Below are 20,857 nucleotides of genomic sequence, written 5' to 3' on the forward strand. Positions count from 1 at the left end.
TCTGGAGGTAGACACATCTTCACTTCTCGGCAGGACTTGTGGATCTTCATGATCACATTCCGCTGTAGATAAGCCCCGTGAAGATGGCATGTGTATAGATGCCGGGATGGGTTGGCAGTTACTTGGTGGCAGGCTTGGGCTAACCAGTAGCCCAAGTGGACACGTACACCCGTGGCCATGCACCAGGTAAAGTATAAGTCGGGAGTCGTCAATGCGTTGTTAGCTGTGCCCATCAGATTATAGCTAATGAAGGTTTGGGCGATCCTCAAGATTCTGTTCTCGATATGGTGGGCCTTCGAAAAACTAGTTTTAAATTGACCCACCCTCGGGTGGGTCAAGAACTCCCATGCGCTCTGCGCTTTGAAACCTGGCGTGAACTTTGGTGGGCCGACCATTCTCTCGTTCCACAATCCTACGTCATCTTCTGTACGCGTCAGCAGACCCATCCGTAAGGTCTACTCACGGATACTCATCACATGTTCATCGGTGAAGAGCCGGAAGTTAATGGAATCGGCATCCAAGTCGGTGGTAGATTTAAACCGAAAAGTCGAGAAAAATTCCCGGGCCAAGTCTATCGGAACCTCAAGGGTGCTATACTTTAGCAACCAGTCAAAGTCGATTGCCTCTATATACCCCCGAAATTCATCGTTGCTCGAGATCTCCTTTAGTTCTGCCGAGTCATACATATTCCCGGACTTAGTAACCTTTCCTAAACCACTCTTCTCCGTGTATATTGCTGTGCGTTTTGGGTCCGCGAACTTCCTCATCTCGTTCAGCAGCTCTTTAGTAATCCAGATTTCTTTCGGCTCAAAGTTGAGCTCCACCTCTTGTTCTTCTTCGGAGTCATTGGACCCATCAGGGCTTCCGGACTCAGCAGCGTACGGTACCTTAGCAGGTGGAGGGAGAGAGGGTTCAACGGACTTCCCTTTTGCTTTCTTGGTCGAGGAAGGAGCAATCTGTTTTCCTTTCCTCTTCCTCTCGACCGTGTGTCGGCGCTCCTCCTTGTCGCTCTCCCCATCAGTAGGTCTAGGAGAGTTTACCTGGTCAGGAGCTGCAGGCTCTAGATCCAGTGACCCTGCTTCTGTCCGCGGGACGTGTTCCTCTATTTCATCATGTAAACCTCAACGAGCTTGCCTCCTTGCTTCCCGTGCGTTAACTAGTGAATCGGTCCCAACGGGGACATCAGTCAGATCTACCATCAAAGTCATCCCGTCGCCGCCGGGTTCTTGTTCAGCATCAGCAACGAGGGCTTCTCCCTTGTCAGACATAAAAGGGGTCGCTTCCTTGAGATAAACAGGGGACTCTACCCCAACCAACTCTTGTTGAACGTGGGCTTCTATACCCACGGACTTCTCAGGGGTTTCCCCCTCTTTGACATCTTCCTCAACAGTTAGGGCTTCGGCGCCCTCAACCACTTCTGGGGTTTCCCCCGCTAATTTTCTATCAGAATTTAGGGCTTCGTCGCCCTCTGGAACATCACTACCAACAACTGGGGTTTCCCCCTCCAAACTTTTCCAAAACAGGGGATTCCCCCTCTGTACGACTATCAGCAACAACAGAAAGATCCACACCCACAGATTCTGGTAGGGTTTCTTTCTCCACAAAACCCACGGCGGCAAACACAGGGTTCACCCCCTCAGAAACTCCAACTACTTCATCATTTAAAACAGGGGATTCTCTCTCAGCGACAGAATCTAACCTGGGTTCACTTACAGCCAATAATCCCAGCCCTGCCGCCAGATCTGCTTCTTCTTCGTGCTTTTCTGCGGCGGCTGTCTCCGGGACGGCAGTGTCAGATTCTGCGACGACTTTCGGTTGGGATGTTGAAACCCCTGAAGTTTCCGGTGGGGGTGGTACGACAGATGTTGAAACGGCTGGTACAGATTTACCCATCATAGCCGCGAACATAGCAAATGCCTCCATCGCCTTTTCTGGCGCCCCAAATTTTTGTAGGAGGTCAGCCATGAACGCCACCGTATTAGAATCGGCGGGTCCTAAAGTACTTCCGGCACCCTGTTTGTTGTCCATGAAGAATGCTGCAAAATTTTCACAGAATCTCGGACGGAATTTTCTCGATTAGGGTTAGAGAAAGAAAACCTAAAGAGAAATTTTAGGGATTTTCGAATGTAGAGAGAGAGTGAGTAATGAAAAATAAAAAGCAGCACACGGATATTAGCTGATGGGTATGGACGAGGACGGTTTTGCAGGCATGACGCTAGCGACCGTACGTCTCCTCATAAAGGTGCCCCTTTAGTTTTTTTGAAATCCGAACCGGTGCCAATTCCCTCCAATGTTTTGCTCCTCAACTCCCTGCCCCAGTAGATACTCTCTGCAGAACTACACATAAAAAAAATCAAACTAAAAAAATGAAACGCCAGACCCCCCAGGTCTAGGATATGACAATATCAAAAACATTCCCAAGGAGTCTGGTATTTCGAAAATATTTTTGGAAGATTATTTTTTTTCTGATTTGTTTGGGATTTCTTGATTTAAGGAAAACAATAAAATATTTACAAATTGTGTTCAAGTGTTCTCACGATTCCTAGGTCAGGTCATGGTAAAACTTCTTGGATACTGGACCTAGGAAATCCTTAAGAACACTCACTTCCTAGACCGATCAGGCGATATCAGGGAGTGCGCGTAGTGGCATTTCGTCCACTACACACAGCTCCGAGTTATCCCTAAATACCTTCACACGTTGACCGTTGACAAGAAAAGGAGTTGAGTTTGAAGCACTTCCCTGGATCTCTACTCCTCCATTTGCACGAAGACTCACAATAGTGTATGGTCCAGTCCATTTGGACTTCAGTTCCTTGGTCCGGAGATTCTTATCATGCCAAAGCTTGGTCTTTTCTTTGTACCACATCGCTGATTCGTAAGACTCAAGCCTCAATTCTTCCAACTCCTGGAGCTGCAGTTTCCTCTCTCGCTCACAGGCTTGAGGATTCATATTAATCTTCTTGACTGCCCAGTACGCCCTATGCTCAATTCCCACCGGCAAGTGACACATCTTGCCGAATACTAACCTGTAAGGAGACATTCCAATGGGCGTTTTATATGCTGTTCTGTATGCCTATAGTGCGTCATCAAGTCTCTTACTCCAGTCCTTCCTTGACGGATTAATCGTCTTTTCTAGAATCGCTTTGATTTCCCTGTTTGATATTTCAGCTTGCCCATTTGATTGAGGATGATATGGTGTGGAAAGGCAATGGTGAACTCCGTACTTTCTCATTAGAGCTTCAAATCACCTTGTGGTATGGGAAAGATTATGCCGAGCCCTTGGGAAGGGCAGAAAGAGTGAGCGAAGAGCTTATTCCGAGAGGAGGTGGAAGAGAGAACAATGAAAAGAATCCTATGAATGAGGCGAAAAAACACTGCCTTAGTTAGTTGACCCACTACCAATTGATCAAGATGAGAATGAGCCGGTTGAAGAAACAAAGGGGCGTGAGGGTGAAACCTCCAATGAATGCTCTAGCAATGCGGTCAAGCGTACTAAACCCCACCCCTATAGAGGGGAGGTCAAGAGGCAGAAGGAGGATCCGACCGATTTCATGGAGATTTTTGGCAAGCTTGAGATCAATCTGCCTTTTCTACAAGCACGGAAACTACCCCCGTTCAGCAGGTTTATCAAAGACTTCATAGTTGGAAAAGCTAAGGCTGATGGGAAAATTGTGATCGGAGAAAGTGTGTCTGCTATAATTTAGAAGAAGAGACTTCCTTCCAAGAGAACTGATCCCGGGATGTTCACGCTACCCATCATCATTGGAGATGTTAAAATTGAGCATGCCATGTGCAATCTAGGAGCTTCTATTAATGTGCTGCCTTTCTCGGTTTACAAGAGATTCACCTCGCAAATAGGTCATGCATCAGTCCCGAAGGAGTATTGGAGAATGTGATAGTAAGGGTACATGATTTCCTCTACCCTGCAGATTTTCATGTGATTCGTATGAATGATTCTGAAGCCAGTGAGTCAAGTGGAGTATTATTGGGGAGGCCATTCTTGCGGACTGCAAAATCTATAATTGATGTAAGCGATGGTACAATTTGCTTAGACTATCATGGGGAGAAATTCACTTTTAATATTGATGAAGCTATGAAGAAACCATTGGATATGGAAAATCTGCATTATTTGGATGTAATTTACCCATTAGTCTAAGAATTTCTTGAGACTGAACTTTTGCAGGAGCAAATTGCAGCTGCCGAACTGAGCGACTCAATTGAAGAGGAAGTCACCGAGTGGTGCGAGACACTGATGACACAAAACTTGTCTGATGAAGAGATAAATAATGCAATAATGGGGTTTTGTCACAAGCCAATTCTACCGGATCAAGTGACCTCGCTCAACTGACCAGTCTGGAGAAATTGCTTGATTTTGGAGAACTTGCAGCAAAGAACATGGAAAAGAACCCACTACCTCAAGAGGCGATCTCACCTAAGAAGGAGTTGAAGACACTGCCCCCAGATTTGAAGTACGCTTACGTAGGAGACGAAGAGACATTTCCAGTAATCATCAAAAGTTGGTTGACTGAGAAACAAGAAGATGAATTACTGGAAGTATTGAGAATAAATCAGAAGTCTATAGGGTGGACTTTGTCGGACCTAGTGGGCATAAGTCCTAATCTCTGCATGCACCACATCCGTTTTGAAGAGGGTGCCAAGGCCCACTCTGAGCAACAGAGGAAGTTGAATCCTAATATGAGAGAGAAAGTTCTGAAGGAGGTTCTTAAGCTGTTAGCTTTGGGAATAATCTACTCCATTCCAAATAGCAAGTGGGTCAGTCTAGTACACAATATACCTCAAAAGTCTGGAATACAAGTATTGAAGAATGAAAAGAATGAGTTGGTGCCCAGGAGGTTGGTCAGAGGTTGGAGAATGTGCATTGATTATCAGAAATTGAACGAAGCTACTCGGAAGGATCATTTTCCATTACCTTTCATTGACCAGATGCTTGCTTCCTAGATGGCTATAGTGGGTACTTCCAGATATATGTGGATCCGGAACATCAGGAGAAGACAACTTTCACCTGCCCCTTTGGAACATAAGCTTACAGAAGAATGTCGTTTGGCTTGTGCAATGCACTAGGAACAATGCACCAAGTGTATGATGAGTATTTTCTCTGATTTGTTGCAACAATGCATCGAAATTTTCATGGACGACTTCACCGTCTATAGAAATTCTTTCGAATCTTGCCTTTGTAATCTGGACATAGTATTGCAGACATGTAAGGAGAAGAATTTAGTATTAAATTTCTAGAAGTGCCACTTTATGGTCCCCGGAGGGATTGTCTTGGGCCATGTTGTCTAAAAGAAGGGTATACAAGTCGACAAGGCTAAGGTGGAGGTGATTAATAAACTACTGTTTCCCACTAATCAGAAAGAGATACAGGCGTTTCTGGGACATGCTGGGTTATATAGGAGGTTTATCAGAGACTTTGCAAAAATTGCTCAACCGTTAACCCATCTCCTAAAAAATGATGTGGAGTTCGTATTTGACGAAGCATGCCAAAAAGTGTTCCAACTACTGAAAGATCGACTTGTTTCAGCCCCAATAATTAGAGCTCCTGATTGGAATCACCCCTTTGAGGTGATGTGTGATGCCAGTGATTTCGCAGTAGGAACAGTTTTGGGTCAGAGAATCGATGAGAAAAGTTACGTCATTTTTATGCTTTAAAGACTTTGAACCAAGCCCAGAAGAACTACGATACAACAGAGAAGGAAATGCTGGCCATTGTGTACTCCTTATCTACTTGGGTATATTGATCATACAACAGAGAAGGAAATGCTGGCCATTGTGTACTCCTTATCTACTTGGGTATACTGATCATACAATAGAGAAGGAAATACAGCCCCAACGTTATTGTGTATACTGATCATGCATCAATTAAGTACTTGTTGGTGAAAAAAGGGTCCCAACCCAGACTGATCCGTTGGGTACTATTACTGCAAGGATTCAATTGGGAGGTGAAAGATAAGGCAGGAACAGAGAATAAAGTTGCAGATCATCTGAGCAGAATAAATCAAGGGGAAGATAAGGAAGATGTTCCCGACGCTTTTCCGGAAGAACATTTGTACTATGCCAAGGGATCGACTGTCTTGATCAGTCTGAAGGATGTGCTCGATTCAACTGATCCAGAGGCATTTTTGAATGAAATAAGCAAGTGGCAAGCTGAGCCGTGGTTCGCTGATTTGGCGAATTGTTTGGTAACTGGAGAATTGCCCTATACACCATCGTCACCCTAAGAGCGAATGGAGCAGTGGGAAGTGACCCAAACTCTGCTCCTATTCTGGTTAATGGTCACCGAGTAAAAATTTTTAGTGAAAACTCGGAAGTGCGCTCAGTGGAAGAAATTCCACCGCGCACAACCGGTGTTCTCGCCTAAATTGATCAGTTGGTAAATGTTCTAGGTGATCCACTTGATCAGTTGAACAAAGCATGTCGCATCATGAATCGATCAAGTGAATCTCTAGGATGTTTACATACTTGTAAATAGTTGTAAATAGTGTCTTCTTCAATTTTAAAATGAAAAATCCAAACAAAGTAAAATGTTTCTAAAACCAGAAAAATATTTTTGGGAATTCAGATTGAGTGGATCAAGCTACACAACGTGGTTCTTTGCAAGATTTCCATTCTTACTTGATCTAGTTGGTCTGGATTCCCAAGTTTTAGATAATGTTTTTATTTTCACTTAGTGTTAAAAAGAGAGGTGACCGGCACGTGTCGGGAAAAAAGGGGGGAAAATCAGAGATTTTTGGATGGAAACCGAAAGGTCGCGAATAGAATAGTATTATTTGAACCTCCCGTACTCCACTCCCCCAGCTACCCCCCAAAATTCTCACAAAGATTTTTCTCTGTGCATATTCCGGTGAAAGCAAACCCTAGCTCTGAAATCCACCACAATCTACCGAGGAAAATGGAAGGAAAGTCACAGAACGCTTCAGGAAATGCCTCCGCACCCAAATCAACCGGCAGTTCGAGACCTACTCACTAGGAAGTTGAAAGGTAGGGAGCGGTTCCTACCAACACATCACCCCAAGTCGCCGGAAGTTGCCGGCAATCCACTGTCACACTTTCCGTGGAGATTTTGGAGTGGCTGGTCCTGACGCTGAAACCCGATGTGGATCCTACTCTGCTCCTGGCGCAAATTGGAATCATACCTTTTCCACCACCAACCGGTGATGCCAAAATCCCGGAAACTCGTAGCGAGGGAACACTGGAATTAAACGATGCTGACAGAGAGGGGGTGATGAGATTGGTTGAAGTAGTGGAACAAGGAGAAGAAGTCGAACAAGAGTTGTACAATGTTGCCCAATTGAAGAAATGGCCGAGGAAATGGTTATTCCTACCGGTGGAGAGATGGAGGACGCTGATGTGAATACTAAGGAAAAGGGAGTTAAGGGGATTGTTACCATGGAAGCGGAACAACTGAGGGATTTAGCACTATTTTAAGGCCTTTATTTGGTCCCTTTTTAATGTCAAAATCACAATTCATGTCCATATTTTACATATTTTTTCTATTTCGGTATTTTGACGTGTTTTGTGAGAAATGTGCATATTTGAGCCTAAAAAGATAGCAAAGAGTCGAAGTTGTAAATCTGGAGCATTCGAGACACCCAGCGGTCCGCTGCAACCCAAACAGCAGCCGCTGGGGCCCAACGACCACAGAGCCAGTAGCAGTCCACTCTGGAGAAAGTTGTGCTGAAACGAAGAACACGCCCAGCGACCGCAGGGGAGTGCGCAGCGACCGCTCCAAGAGTTTCCGAAGCTACGGGATTACTCACAACGACCGCTGCAACACAGTGTAGCGACCACTATCTAAAAGGCAGAGGCTACGGATCAACATGCAGCGACCGCTGGCCAAGGTGCAGCGGCCCGCTGGGAAAACGTGGCGCACATAATTGACCTACTTTCTCCCCAAGATTTACCAAACTTAGCCACCTTTTACCTTATTTGTTGCTGCTCGATTTTTCCTCTATATATACCTCCTCAAACCTCTTCATTAAGGATCTTCTTTTTGCCATTTAATTGTAGAGCATAAATTTAAGAGTTATTCATTGTGCTAGAGGTTGAAGAAGGAATCAAGAGAAGATCAAGGCTACAAGGATTCAACCTTTGGGTTTTATTTCTTTAGTTCTTATGTGTACTTTGTTTTCCCTACAATCTATGTTTATCAAGCAATGGGCTAAGTGGAAGAAGTTAAAACACATCATACTAAAAACAAACACATCAGAAAGGGAAAACAGATAAACTTCTCACACTTAGACCATGCAATGGGCTAAGTGGGAGAAAGCGAAACAAAGCATATATAAACACAAACATATCAACGAGGAAACATACAAACTTCTCAAACTTAGACCAGGCACTGGGCTAAGTGGGAGAAGAACACGTATAAACAAACAGAAGCATGTAAACATGTGGGCAGAAACATAGTCAAAAACAAATTTCTCACACTTAGACCGTGCAACGGGCTAAGTAGGAGAAGGTAAATAGAACATATAAACATAAGGAACAAGCCAACATATTTACAAACAAACTTCTCACACTTAGACCATACAGTGGGCTAAGTGGGAAAAGATCACACAGTGCATAAACACAGGCTTATTGTACAAGCAGATATGAGCAGGCTCAAGCTGAAAAACATAATATTGAACCAGAAATTAAAATTTACTTGGTTATTGTAGTTTTAGTTCTTCTTATGGCTCCATTGGGAGCCAGACTGCCTTTCTAGCTTGACCTTCTTGGTCGATGATGAGGCAAGCTTCTCAGTTGGTGGTTGGCTGGCAGTGCTAGTTTTCCTCTTCCTTGTTACTCTGACTATGGTGGTATCTGGAGTGGCTTTGATGAGGCCCATTTCACGCATGTGTTCTATCATAAAACTGTATCAAATTCGAAGAACTAACGTCTAATTTTGAGCCAGGTGTGTATGAAAGTCCGCCATTTTCAGAGAACGAGTTGATCAACTGGCGGACGAATGGATCAGGAGAAGGAGTCAATTTGCTGCGCAAATGGATCAAGTTGGATCAAATGGCATGCAGCGGGAGCACTTAACTTGAAGACTGATGTGTCACACTAGAAAGATCCCCAAGGGCAAAGGGTAAAGCAGACATTTCAGATAACAAATGCTCTAAGGATCAAGCCTCACGCCTTCCTATAAATGGACATAGAGAATGAGGAAGGAGGCAGCTTCCAACCCTTGAAACTCATTAGTTTTCAGCTCTCTTTTAGGACTGGAATTGGGGGCTCCCAACACTTCACACTCCAAATTTCCGTAGATTACACACTTGGTCTTGTTTTAGTTTAGTTAATCATAGTTTGATGTTGGTTTCTGCTCTTTAATCGTTTTGGTATGCTATGAAACAATTTCCTGTTTTCGTTGTTTGTTTTCAGTTTACTTTTAATGTTGTAGACTCTTTGATGTTCTGATTCAGTAAATTTTGAGTTATGGTTTCGACTCCAGATGATATGTTCTGTTTTCATGCATGAGATTTCTGATTTGCTTCCGATTTCCGTTTTATGTTGCATATCTTAGCTCAAAATGTTTTGTTTCGTGTTGGTTTGGTCAGATCTGAGTTTTTGAGTTGTGCTTACATCTAGTTGTGAAGGAAATCATAGATAAGTTACTTTAGGATGTTTAGATCTAGTAGTTGATGTTCTATTTCTGCATGATCATGGGTTAGTTTCTTGTTTACATAGTCGTAGGTTAGATCATAGGAGTAGATTTAATTTTTACTAGTTGGAATGATGCTTTATTATTCAGATCTACTTTTACTCTGTTTTTCATGTTGATTTTGAGAAAAAGATGAAGTTGTTAAAATTTTCTTACTTTATCGTACACTTTGCAGGAGACTGACAGTCCTCGTTTTATTATGTTTGCCCATTTCGGGAAAGTTTAGTTGAGTTGATCAAGTAGTTTTAGTTTCGTTTAGTGAGTTGATCAGTTTAGTTAGTTTAATCTCTCAAGTCAAGTAGTTAACTTAACCCACCCCTAGAAAGCATGGCCGCAGCCATTCCCAAACCGTGTCAAACAACAAATGTCAAACACATCATCTCTGTGGGATCGATCCTTACTTCCCTATACTAGTTAATAGTATTGTGGTTAAGGTTTTGAAAACACGCTTTTGAGTTTCTGCATTCTTCTCACTTGAGCCGGAATAAATCAGTCTGAGCATTCTACTGAACCCATTCATCTGTGTTCACAGGTAGAAGACGCACAATTGGCCAGCCACAAGGATAAACGAAAGAGAATGAAGGAGAGAGATATCAGAAGCAGGATTTCAGGCTTCCTTTGGTTGGCTTTCTTTTGAGGTAGAGGCGATGGATATGAGTTGTAGGGCCATTTGATTGTTCTGCTGTGACAGGTTAGTCATCCTCTCAATCAGAGAAAGGGCTTTGGTCATATTTTCATGTTGAAGCTCGAGAAACGCATGTTTCTTCTCATTTGCCTAGATAAACTTGTTCATCATGAACTCTATGATCCTCTGCCACTTTTCCTTAGTGCCCTCTGGCCTCTTCTCGGTAGGGCGTTGTTTCTCCTCCGAAGGAGACTTCCTTCCCTCAGCCTCCACAGGCTCATTATCTTCCTCGCTCTCCCTTTCTTCGTTTTCTTCCTCTGATTGCTCAACCTCGCTAAATACCAGCGCAGCCCCATTCCTCTTGATAATGCCAATGCTGATGATATAGGTCGTGTCAAACCATTCTGGATCCTCACACATAACAATGGAGGACTTAGGGATTGTTAGCCTTGGCATCACATTTCTTATCAGATATGCTCCCAGTAAATGGCAGGCATACAAGTGGCGGACGGGGTGGTGGACTATTTTTTGGCATGAGTGAGCCAACCTGTAGCCTAAATTTACCTTAACTTCCTTGAGCATTGATACGCTCGGATTTTGCATGGTTTTAAGGCCATTATTTGGTCTGTTTTTAATGTCAAAGTTGCATTACATGTCCATTATTTGCATGTTTTATCTATTTTGGTATTTTGACATGTTTTGTGAGAAATGTGCATATTTGAGCATAAAAAAAGGGAGTCAAAACGCGAAGTAGGAAATCTAGAGTTTCAGGCAGCGTCCAGCGACTGCCATAACACTGTCGGCGACTGCCGGCGCTCAGCAGCCCCCACTTCTGTAACGGCCAATTTTGGGAAATCTGTGCATGGAATGAAGACACGCCCGGCGACCGCCGGGAAGTACGTGGCGACTGCCACCAAAGAGTCAGAAGCTTCGGATTAATGCGCGACGACCGCCGGCCAAGGTTCGGCGGTCCGCCACAAAAGAGCAGCAATCAGATTTGCCCTAATTTCCTCTCCAAGACTTACCATATTTTGCAACCCTTTTCCTTATTGGAGAGGGGCAATTTTTCCCCTATAAATACCCCCTCAAGCTTCATTATTAGTATCCTCTTTTTGCAACATATTTTCTAGAGATTAAAAGTTAGAGTGCTTCATTGTGCATGGAGTTGAAGAAGGATTCAAGAGCATCAAAGCTACAAGGATTCAATCTTTGGGTTTTATTTGCTTTAGTTTTATGTTCCAATTGTTTTCCCTTCAATCTATGTCTTTAGATTATTACATCATGTGTAACTAAATTCATAGGATTCTAGGGATGTGTTAGTAACGAATTTGGTTATACAATTCCTTTTCTATTTAATATCCGTTTTGTTTTTACTTTGTTTCTTCTCTAAGTGGATAATGATGCTTCATGATTGAGTGACACAATATTGGATGATTTAATATAACTTGGTACATAATCGTGAGAGGAGGTTGGCGAGTTAGATCCACTTAGTAGACACTGCAATTAGCTTCCTTTAAAACGGCACTGTTAATTGAGAGTGAGGACTTTTCAAGGTTCTTAGGAGCTTTTAGGAGTTACATATTTAGGATTGACAACCCTAATGTTAGTAATCAACGTTTGTATTGCATGAGCATAAACTAGGTGACTCGTCCTATCAAAGTAAGAACTGTGCTAGTGTATTGTAGTTTAAACTTGTATAACCATAACTGTGAACGCACATCCCTATAATTCCCTTATCTCTATACTTTTATCTCCGTGATTTATTTGCATCTAGTTGTTTATTGCTTCCAAATTGTTCTTTGTTTTCAGAATTCTCAAAATCTTTCGGTTTTCCAAATAGTATTGAGTTTTAGTAGGAGGTAGCCAATTTGTGATTATTTTCCCCGTGATCGATATCTGGTACTGACCTTTAGCTATACTATTCCTACTCTGTATACTTGCAGGTTATTATAGTGCTAATAAAAAGTGCATCAAGCATGCACCACGTCAAATACAATTCAATTGTGGTCACCGTGGTGTTGGATTGTCCAAGGAGGTTGTGGCCCAAGAAGAAATGTGCCATCCTTAGAACAGGGTCCACAATCTCCTCCCATGTTGACGCGCTAGTTTTGAAAGGATCTGCACCTTTGGCTTTAATTAAGTTCCACGCCTCCTCAGCGTTGAACTCCTCAGTGTGTTTGGGTTGGCCAATCTCCCGTAAAGACCACTCCCATCTCTTGTCCTCCTCGAGGCTTAGCAACCCTAACCTTAATGACCACTCTCTGAGGGTCATAGCCATCTCCTGATTGAATATTCTGAAGTAGACGGACTCCTTGTCCAAATCGGTAGTATAATCAAAGTGGAAGGAGGTGAAAAACTCCTTTGCAAGATCCATCGGCACCTCACATGGCGCGTGCTCCAACAGCCAATTGAAACCGATGGCTCTGATGTGTCCAAGGAATTGCTCCTTGACTCCTATCATCTTTAGGGATGGCTCATCTGCAGGGATGGACCATTGCTCATTCAGGCGCAGTTTTTCCTCGACTTTGGGTCCTTGAAATAGACCATAGCCTCCAGCAGGTTTTGGTCTAGATCAACCTACATCCTATCAAATGCCCCGGTCTTCTGCTCTCCTTCTTGGTACTGGGTTGTTTGGGTAGGATTAGCAGCAGATTCTCGGATCACTGCTAGCATCCGAGTTGGTTGGTGGAATGGGAGGTGGTTTGAATTGATCAGTGTTTGGTTCCACCTCTTCCTATATTTGCCCCCTGAGCTCGATACTCTCCAGCTGGGGAAAATAAAAAATAACGAAAAGCTTATTTAAAAAATTTACACTAATTTTCTTAAGTAAAACCTGAGACGCTCCTCACATCTATATGTTCTCCCGGATCACTACCCCCCTTGGTCCACACCAGCGGGTAAAACGGTTGATCCACATAGATGAGGATTTTGATTCCTTACTGTTGTCTCCCTGGGCTGTCTCTAAACTGTGATCAAAAGAAAGAAATAGTATTAATAATATTTACACCAAAGTGTCTTGCAACAAATGTATGATAAACACCACCATCCCCAGCAACGGCGCAATTTAAAATGTTGTTCTTGTCACTTGGGTTTCTCCTTCTTTGTCATTTGTTTCGTCGTTGTGGACTGCTCAAGTTAGATTGTCGAACTGATCCAGCTGGCTAACGTATGCCTTCCACCTGCGAATGCCGACAATGGATCCAGTGGAAATTTAAACTGATCAACTTGACTTAATCGGACTTGAGTGTGCAAATGGAGAAACTCAAGAGCATTTAAAAACCTTCACCCACAATATTATTAACTAGTATAGGGAAGTAAAGATCGATCCCACAGAGACGATGTGTTCTACATTTGTTGTGGACAAAATGGGATTGGCTGCTGCCACCCTTTACAGGGTGGGTTAAGTTAAACTACAGACTGAGAGACTAAACTAACTAAACTGATCCACTTGTTAAGCATAATTAAAATCTACTTGATCAACTCATACTGAAATTTCTTGAAATGGCCAAACAGAATAAAAGTGAACTAGTGTCAGTCTCCTGCAAAACGTACGATAAAGTAAAACTTTTCTAACAACTTCATCTTCTTCACAGAATCAACACGAGAAACATAGCATAATCAAATCTGCAGAGAATTCCATCATAACAAACTTCGCATGAAGAGACAAATTTACAAAACTAACACATAACTCCAAATTTTAGTAGAAAGAGACGACTGTAAACATGTAGAAAAAACTGATCGAGTCATGCTCATGCAAAAATCAAAACTTAACCATCAGATCTACAACTATCGAAATTAAATTAGACACGATCACACCATTAATCATAGTAAACTTAATCAGATCTACTCTACCATACTGCCAATAACAAGATCTAAACATCCTAGCATATTCCTTTCAATATTTCTTCCCAACCTAGCAGAATTCATAAATTAAACCTCAGATCCAACAGATTTAACAGTAGTAAAAACACTCAGCAAAAACACGAATCATAAATCGGAACTCAAAGGTGAATCAGAAAATTTATGCATGGTAAACAAAACATTTCAACATGAGCAAAAATCATAACACTAAATTTTCTGAATTAAAATCATCCAAAGTCTGCAACAAAACACAACGTAAACCAAAAGAAGAAAATCTAAAACAGAGATTGTTTCATCGTCCCTTCTCAGAACAGAATTACAGAATCAAAATAACGAAAGTGCTAGAACCAACACCCAACCACTGTTAAACTAAAACTAAACTAAAAACCAAGTGTGCATGTGATGTAAATCAGGAGTTTGGAGTGTTGGGAGCCCCCATTTCAACCCTAGGAGAGAGCTGAAGTCTAATGAGTGTTGCTTCCTTCCTCCTTCTTTATTTCCATTTATAGGAAGGCGTGAGGTCTTGATCCCTAGGTCTTTCCCTTTGCCTTTGGGGATCTTTCTTGTGTTGCGCTCCATCTCCTAATCGGGTGCTCCTGCCGCATGCCATATAGTCTGACTTGAACCGTTTGCGCAGCAAATTAACTCCCCCTCCTTGATCCGTTAGTCCGCCCAATTGATCCGTTCATTCTCTAAATATGGCGGACTTCACACACACCTGGCTCACAATTAGACGTTAGATTACAGAATTTGGGTGTAGTTTTATCACAGAACACATGCATTAAACGAGCCTCATCAGAGTATTAATTTTATAAGATGGTTGTGACAACTTTTTATTGTGTACTGAGTACATGTTTTTCTATTTTTGAAAAGAGAATCAATAATAATTTTCCATTTACCATTTGTGATGACTAAAACCCCCGATTTACAAGATGGGGAAAAATACCTTATCAACTATATAATAAGTTATTTAAATAAGTTTTACCATAAAAAAATTGTTTTAACTTTATATTATAGTTACAATTTTATCAATTACTAATAAAGATTGTTGTGACAATAATTGTACGACACCAACGACAAAAATATTTGACTTTAACGACAAATTATAAATGCAATTGTCAATTAACAACAACGATCATTGTTACGTATAATATTGTTCAACAGCCAATAGATGATAAAGAATCGATGTAAGTCACAGAATTATTCTATTACCAGTAATAAATTTCACATTTAATTTCAACTACAGATAGACGTCAAATATAATTATTGTGCAATGACAGAAAGACGACAAATATAATTGTAAATTATGAAAATAAGAGTTTTACGATAAAAATACAAGCTTAGTTTAATTTAAATCAGTATTATTATTTTACTAAGTAATGAATATAACATAAGATTAACAATTTGTTTTGAACGATAAACTAGCGTCACAGGTCGTTGTGACATACAATGCAACAACTGACATACGACAAAGAATGTTGTAAGCTACATAATTGTTTCACCATTAAAAAATGGCCTAGTGTAAACCCAGGTCATAATTAATTTCTATTTCACCAAATAAAAAATTTAACATTAAATTTCAAAACCTTGGATAAAAATGAGATCTCTATCTCTCGATGCAAAGAGAATCATTTGACTTTACATATGAGAGGATGGTTTTTATCATATTAACATCCAAACCATGGTTTTGAGTCACAAGTAAATTCATAAGAAAAAATTAAAAAAAAATTGCTTGATTTTGAGTATTAATAACAAAAAAATACTTTGGGTTGCAAATGCCTCTATAAATATAGTCTGAAACAACACATATTTCACCCATCTCTCTCATACAGTTCACTTTATTCAAGCTAATGGCATCTGAAAATGTATGCATCTGAAAATCGAGCTTCTTTCCTAAAAAAGGACTTGGAATTTGACGTGTTCCACTTTTTGTGTCTCATTTTCAATCCTAATTCTTAATTTTTTTATTTTATTGTTTTCCGTAAATGTTCATTTTTTGTGTGTAGAGTTTCACTAAAATTTTTAATATGTTTAGCCTTTTCAGCTATTAATTGGTTGATATGAATAATTAATCCCGAGTTAGTATATATATTCTTATTATATAATATTATTTTTAGTAAATTTGTATAAATGGTTATTTAGACCATTATAATACTCAACCGTCCCATAAAAATATTCCATGTTCCTTTTTTCGTCCTTCCCATAGAAGTAGTCTATCTCCATTTATGTCAACCTTTTTATTCTCCTCTTTTACTTTATCGTTTATTGGCCCAACCATCCACTACACAATTTCAATTACTTTTTTCATTTTTTTCTTACTTTAGCAATTACACATTAAAACCCGTGTCAACCGTAAATGACCTATTTTTATGGGATGGAGGGAGTAAGTATTTTGTAAAAATGGTCCATGCGCCATTATAAATTTCAGGTCACATACCTATCTCTACATTAATCATGTTTATACTTGAAATAGCAAATTCAGATCTGGTTATTTAGTATTTATCACATAAACATTTTATTCAATTAAATTTCATCTTTATGGAAATAGTTAGCTTCTGTATATATTTTTTCTATTACAGAGGACGAAGATGTTGTAGGAAGGGCAAGAAATCTCAAGAAAGCCACAAGGGTGGAAGTGTATGATATGGTCCTACAACGACCTCACCTTGAGCCGGCATAAGACGAGCAGTCGGAGTTAGATGCGGGAGGAAGAGCGCAAGAAGAGCAGCAGCCGCAACAGTCCATCGCAGCAATGAAGCCGATGAGGAACAGACGTCCGCCTGAGAGGCTTGGCGAGTTTGTTCCCAAATAAGAGTCTTTGAGTTTGATGTCTTATCTTTTTTGTTATTTTAGTTTCTAGAATATTGGCTTTTTTATTATTTAATTTATGTAAGAGTCGAGCGTATTATAAGCTCCGTTTCGGGTTTTCTTTGTTGGTTCTTTCCCGAGATGTCTAGGAAGGTCGAACCAACCCTAGGGTCTTTAGACTATAAATAGGGCTTTTGTTCATAATTCTAACTATGAATGAAAATATTATTTTCCCAACATATCGTTGACAATTGAAAACCTAGGCGACGAACTACCCGACGGGAACGAATTCCCGCGCACAGTCGATCACCTCGTGCCGCCGAACCGATCACGGGCGCCGGAAATTATCTTTCGGCTGTCAACCACGGTTGTCGGCTTGTTGAAGGGAAAAGCCCTTAACATCTGGTGCTTTCATCTACGTGCTCATGAGTCGTTTCAACAACAACGGTAAATCGGCGTGGGGCGCCCATCTCCTGGATACGTTTCCTAATGGTGTTTCGCGTCGTCCAAATTTCAACAATCGACGCAATGGGGTTTTCCAGCGCCAAAATATGGAAGACGGTGAATTGGAGAGTCGTCCTAACGAAGATTCGCATCATGACGATTCCGTGAATGGGAAGCTGGATCGATTACTGGATAAGATGGATAAATTTGATCTATGGACGGATGAAACGGATAGCCGCTTTGAGAGTCTGGATCCGAATTTGTCGCGTGAGACGGAACCCGCTCTAGGGTTTGACGATGCAGATGAGGGGGAGTATGAGGATTTCAGGAGGAGGAAATCGGGGGATAGAGGATATCGCGCCAGGAACCCTAATTTCGGAAATCGTGATGCGACAATGGAGGAGAGGGGACGTCGCAGTGAGAGGGGCAGGAGTGTTTCGGGCTGGGATCCCCCAGGGAACTGCTACGCTCGCGCGCAGTTTGGTGGCTTTCCGCAGCAATTTGACACACCGACTTCATGTTGGGATCCACCCCAACGATATCAATCGTCTACTGCGGGGTTTGACAAAAATCTGGTGCCGATGAAGCCACCTTGGTTCGATGGCAGCGACGCAACAAACTGGATCTCCAGGGTTCAGTATTATTTTGATCATGTGATGATGCCCGATGCCCAGCGCCTTCATTACGCAGTCATGGTGTTCGATCCTCCAGCGTCTGAATGGGTATTTAATTACTGCGGTAATAATGATTTCGTCACTTGGCATGAATTTTTGGAGGACGTTCTTAACCGCTTCGACAGACAGAGCTTCAAGGATTATTTCGGGTTGATCGCTAAGCTGACCCAGACAGGCACGGTGTTAGAGTACCATGATACGTTTGAGAAGTACTTGAATCGGGTCCAGGGGGTCCCGGAGTCGAAACTTCGTACTCTGTTTGTGGTGGGTCTGACGGCGAATATGCAGGAGAGCCTGAAATTACACCGCCTGACTTCTCTGGCTACAGCCTTGGTGTCATCTCTAGAACTTGCTGATACACAGTCTGACCGTAACATTGCGCAATCTTCGGCGAGTTTCCAGCGCAAGCAGTGGCAGGGTCGCGATGGTCGTATGTCGACGGGTCCAACAGGTACCCAACTGCCGACAAGTACAGTATCCGGGGCGGGTCTCCCGTCGGGTCAGCCACAGCGAGTGAAGGAGCAGCCGCGTTTGCCATTGATTCGGGTGTCGCAGGCAGAAAAATCAGAACGTTCACGACTTGGGCTACGTTGGCACTGCCCGGGAAAATGGGTAATTTGTCACGTGTGTAAGCAGCGTATGCTCTGCTACGCTGATGAGGATGATGCGGGGATTGATGAGTGGGATGGTGATGTTCGAGACGAGGAGGTGATTAGGGAGGTCGCGCATATACACTCACTGGATGGGGGACGTCGGTCTAGACCGCTCAAGGTTTTGGGACAGATTCAGGATCGTGAGGTCTGCATACTTGTCGACACTGGCAGTGACAGAGACTTCCTGCATCTGGAAATCGCGGAAAGTCTACATTTGTCGTTATCCCCGATTCGGCCCTTTCGGGTGTTTATAGGTAATGGAGTCGCTTTACTCTGCACTCACATGTCGAGGCAAACTAAGTTGGAAGTGCAGGGATCCGTGTTCGTGGTGGACCTCCACATCTTACCGATTCATGGCACGGATGTGATTTTAGGGATGGATTGGCTAGAATCGCTGGGCAAGATTTCTGCAGATTTCGCTGGCAAAACCTTGGAATTCATTCACAAGGGACAGCCGTTCACCCTGAATGGCATCACAGCCCCACCGCGCCGCCTAGGTGTACACTCTCTATTCATGCTGCACTCATCTCCGGATGTGTCAGCCTGTTTTGAGATTGTTTTATTGGAGCTGGAATCAGCGGCAAGTAAGTTGGAAGCATTTCCCGGGGATCTGCCGGTAGGGATAGCTGGAGTATTGGAGGGTTTTCGTAACGTTTTCAGGGTACCGACTGACATGCCCCCGACCCGGCAATATGATCACAGAATTCATTTGTTACCAGGGTCTAAGCCTGTGAATGTGAGACCATATAGGTACCCCTATTTCCAGAACACCGAGATTGAGCGACAAGTGCGGGAGATGTTGGAGCAGGGGATTATTCAATGGAGTAATAGCCCGTTCTCATCGCCTGTGTTGCTAATCAGAAAGAAAGACGGGTCCTTCTGTTTCTGCATTGATTATCGATCCTTGAACAATGCAACAATTCCTGATCATTTTCCAATTCCAACGGCGGATGAGCTCTTTGATGAATTGGGGAAGGCAAGAGTATTCTCCAATGTGGATTTGCGATCGGGCTATCACCAGATTCGGATGCATGAAGAAGATGTGTTCAAGACGGCTTTCCGTACCCACGATGGGCACTTCGAGTTCCTAGTGATGCCCTTAGGTCTGACTAACACGCCCTCCACTTTCCAGGCTGCCATGAACTCTATATTCCAGCCTATGCTCCGTAAGTTCGTCATTGTATTTTTTGACGATATTCTGATTTATAGCCCGTCCGTCAAGGCGCATGAAACGCACTGTCGGCCGTGTTAGCTGTATTGCAGGAGCACAGTTTCTTCGCCAAACTGTCCAAATGCCCTTTTTGTAATTCGACGGTGGAATATCTGGGTCACCTTATTACTGACGGTTTATTGAAGGCGGACCCTACTAAAATAGAGGCGATGACGGTATGGCCCGTGCCCAGGACCGTGAAGCAACTGAGAGGTTTTTTGGGGTTGACAGGCTACTATCGGAGATTCATTGCTCAATATGCCTTGATTGCCGCCCAGCTTACTGATCTCCTCAAAAAGGAGGCATTTGGCTGGTCGCCCACCGCGGAGGAGAGCTTTCTCGCCTTGAAGGAGGCGATGACTAAGGCGCCAGTGCTCAGATTGCCCGATTTTGAGCGGCCTTTTTCTGTAGAAACAGATGCCTCAGACTCTGGCATTGGGGCAGTTTTATTACAGGACAACCACCCCATTGCTTTCTACAGCAAGAAGCTGGGGCCGCGTCGTCGAGTGGCCTCGACTTATCACAAGGAGTTGTATGCTATCGTGGAGGCTGTTCAGAAGTGGCGCCAATATCTATTGGGGCGCGAATTCGTAATTCAAAGTGACCAGAAAAGTTTGAAGGAGTTACTTCAGCAGGTGGTTCAGACTCCTGATCAGCTGTACGTAAGGAAGCTTATGGGATACAAATTCACAATTGAATATAAGAAGGGGAATACTAACAGAGTGGCGAATGCATTATCCCGTCGGGGGGAGTCCCAGGCTGCAACAGACGCCGCGCGTCTGGCTAAGGAGAGCACCGACGACGCCAGTCAGAGGTGCCAATAGCTAATTGCCGCGACACAGTCGATACTCCATCTGCTGGAGCTACTTCGCCGGGACACGGCTTCCTCGCCGGAAATGAGAGAAATTACAATGGCCA

At 42.8% G+C, this 20,857-nt stretch overlaps 1 protein-coding gene across 1 annotated transcript; it reads left to right on the forward strand.

Moving 5' to 3' along the window:
- Positions 1–17,383: 17,383 nt before the first annotated feature.
- LOC121749403 lies at positions 17,384–19,981 on the forward strand. The gene has a single exon (XM_042143975.1). It carries the CDS (start codon positions 17,384–17,386, stop codon positions 19,979–19,981), a length of 2,598 nt encoding a protein of 865 aa, XP_041999909.1.
- The last annotated feature ends 876 nt before the right edge of the window (positions 19,982–20,857 follow it).

The sequence above is a fragment of the Salvia splendens genome, chromosome 9 (genome assembly GCF_004379255.2).
Source record: "Salvia splendens isolate huo1 chromosome 9, SspV2, whole genome shotgun sequence".
NCBI lineage: Eukaryota > Viridiplantae > Streptophyta > Magnoliopsida > Lamiales > Lamiaceae > Salvia > Salvia splendens.

What these genes read in the sequence shown, in the direction of transcription:
- LOC121749403 (XM_042143975.1), top strand. Translation starts at nt 17,384, where the DNA reads ATGAGTCGTTTCAACAACAACGGTAAATCGGCGTGGGGCGCCCATCTC.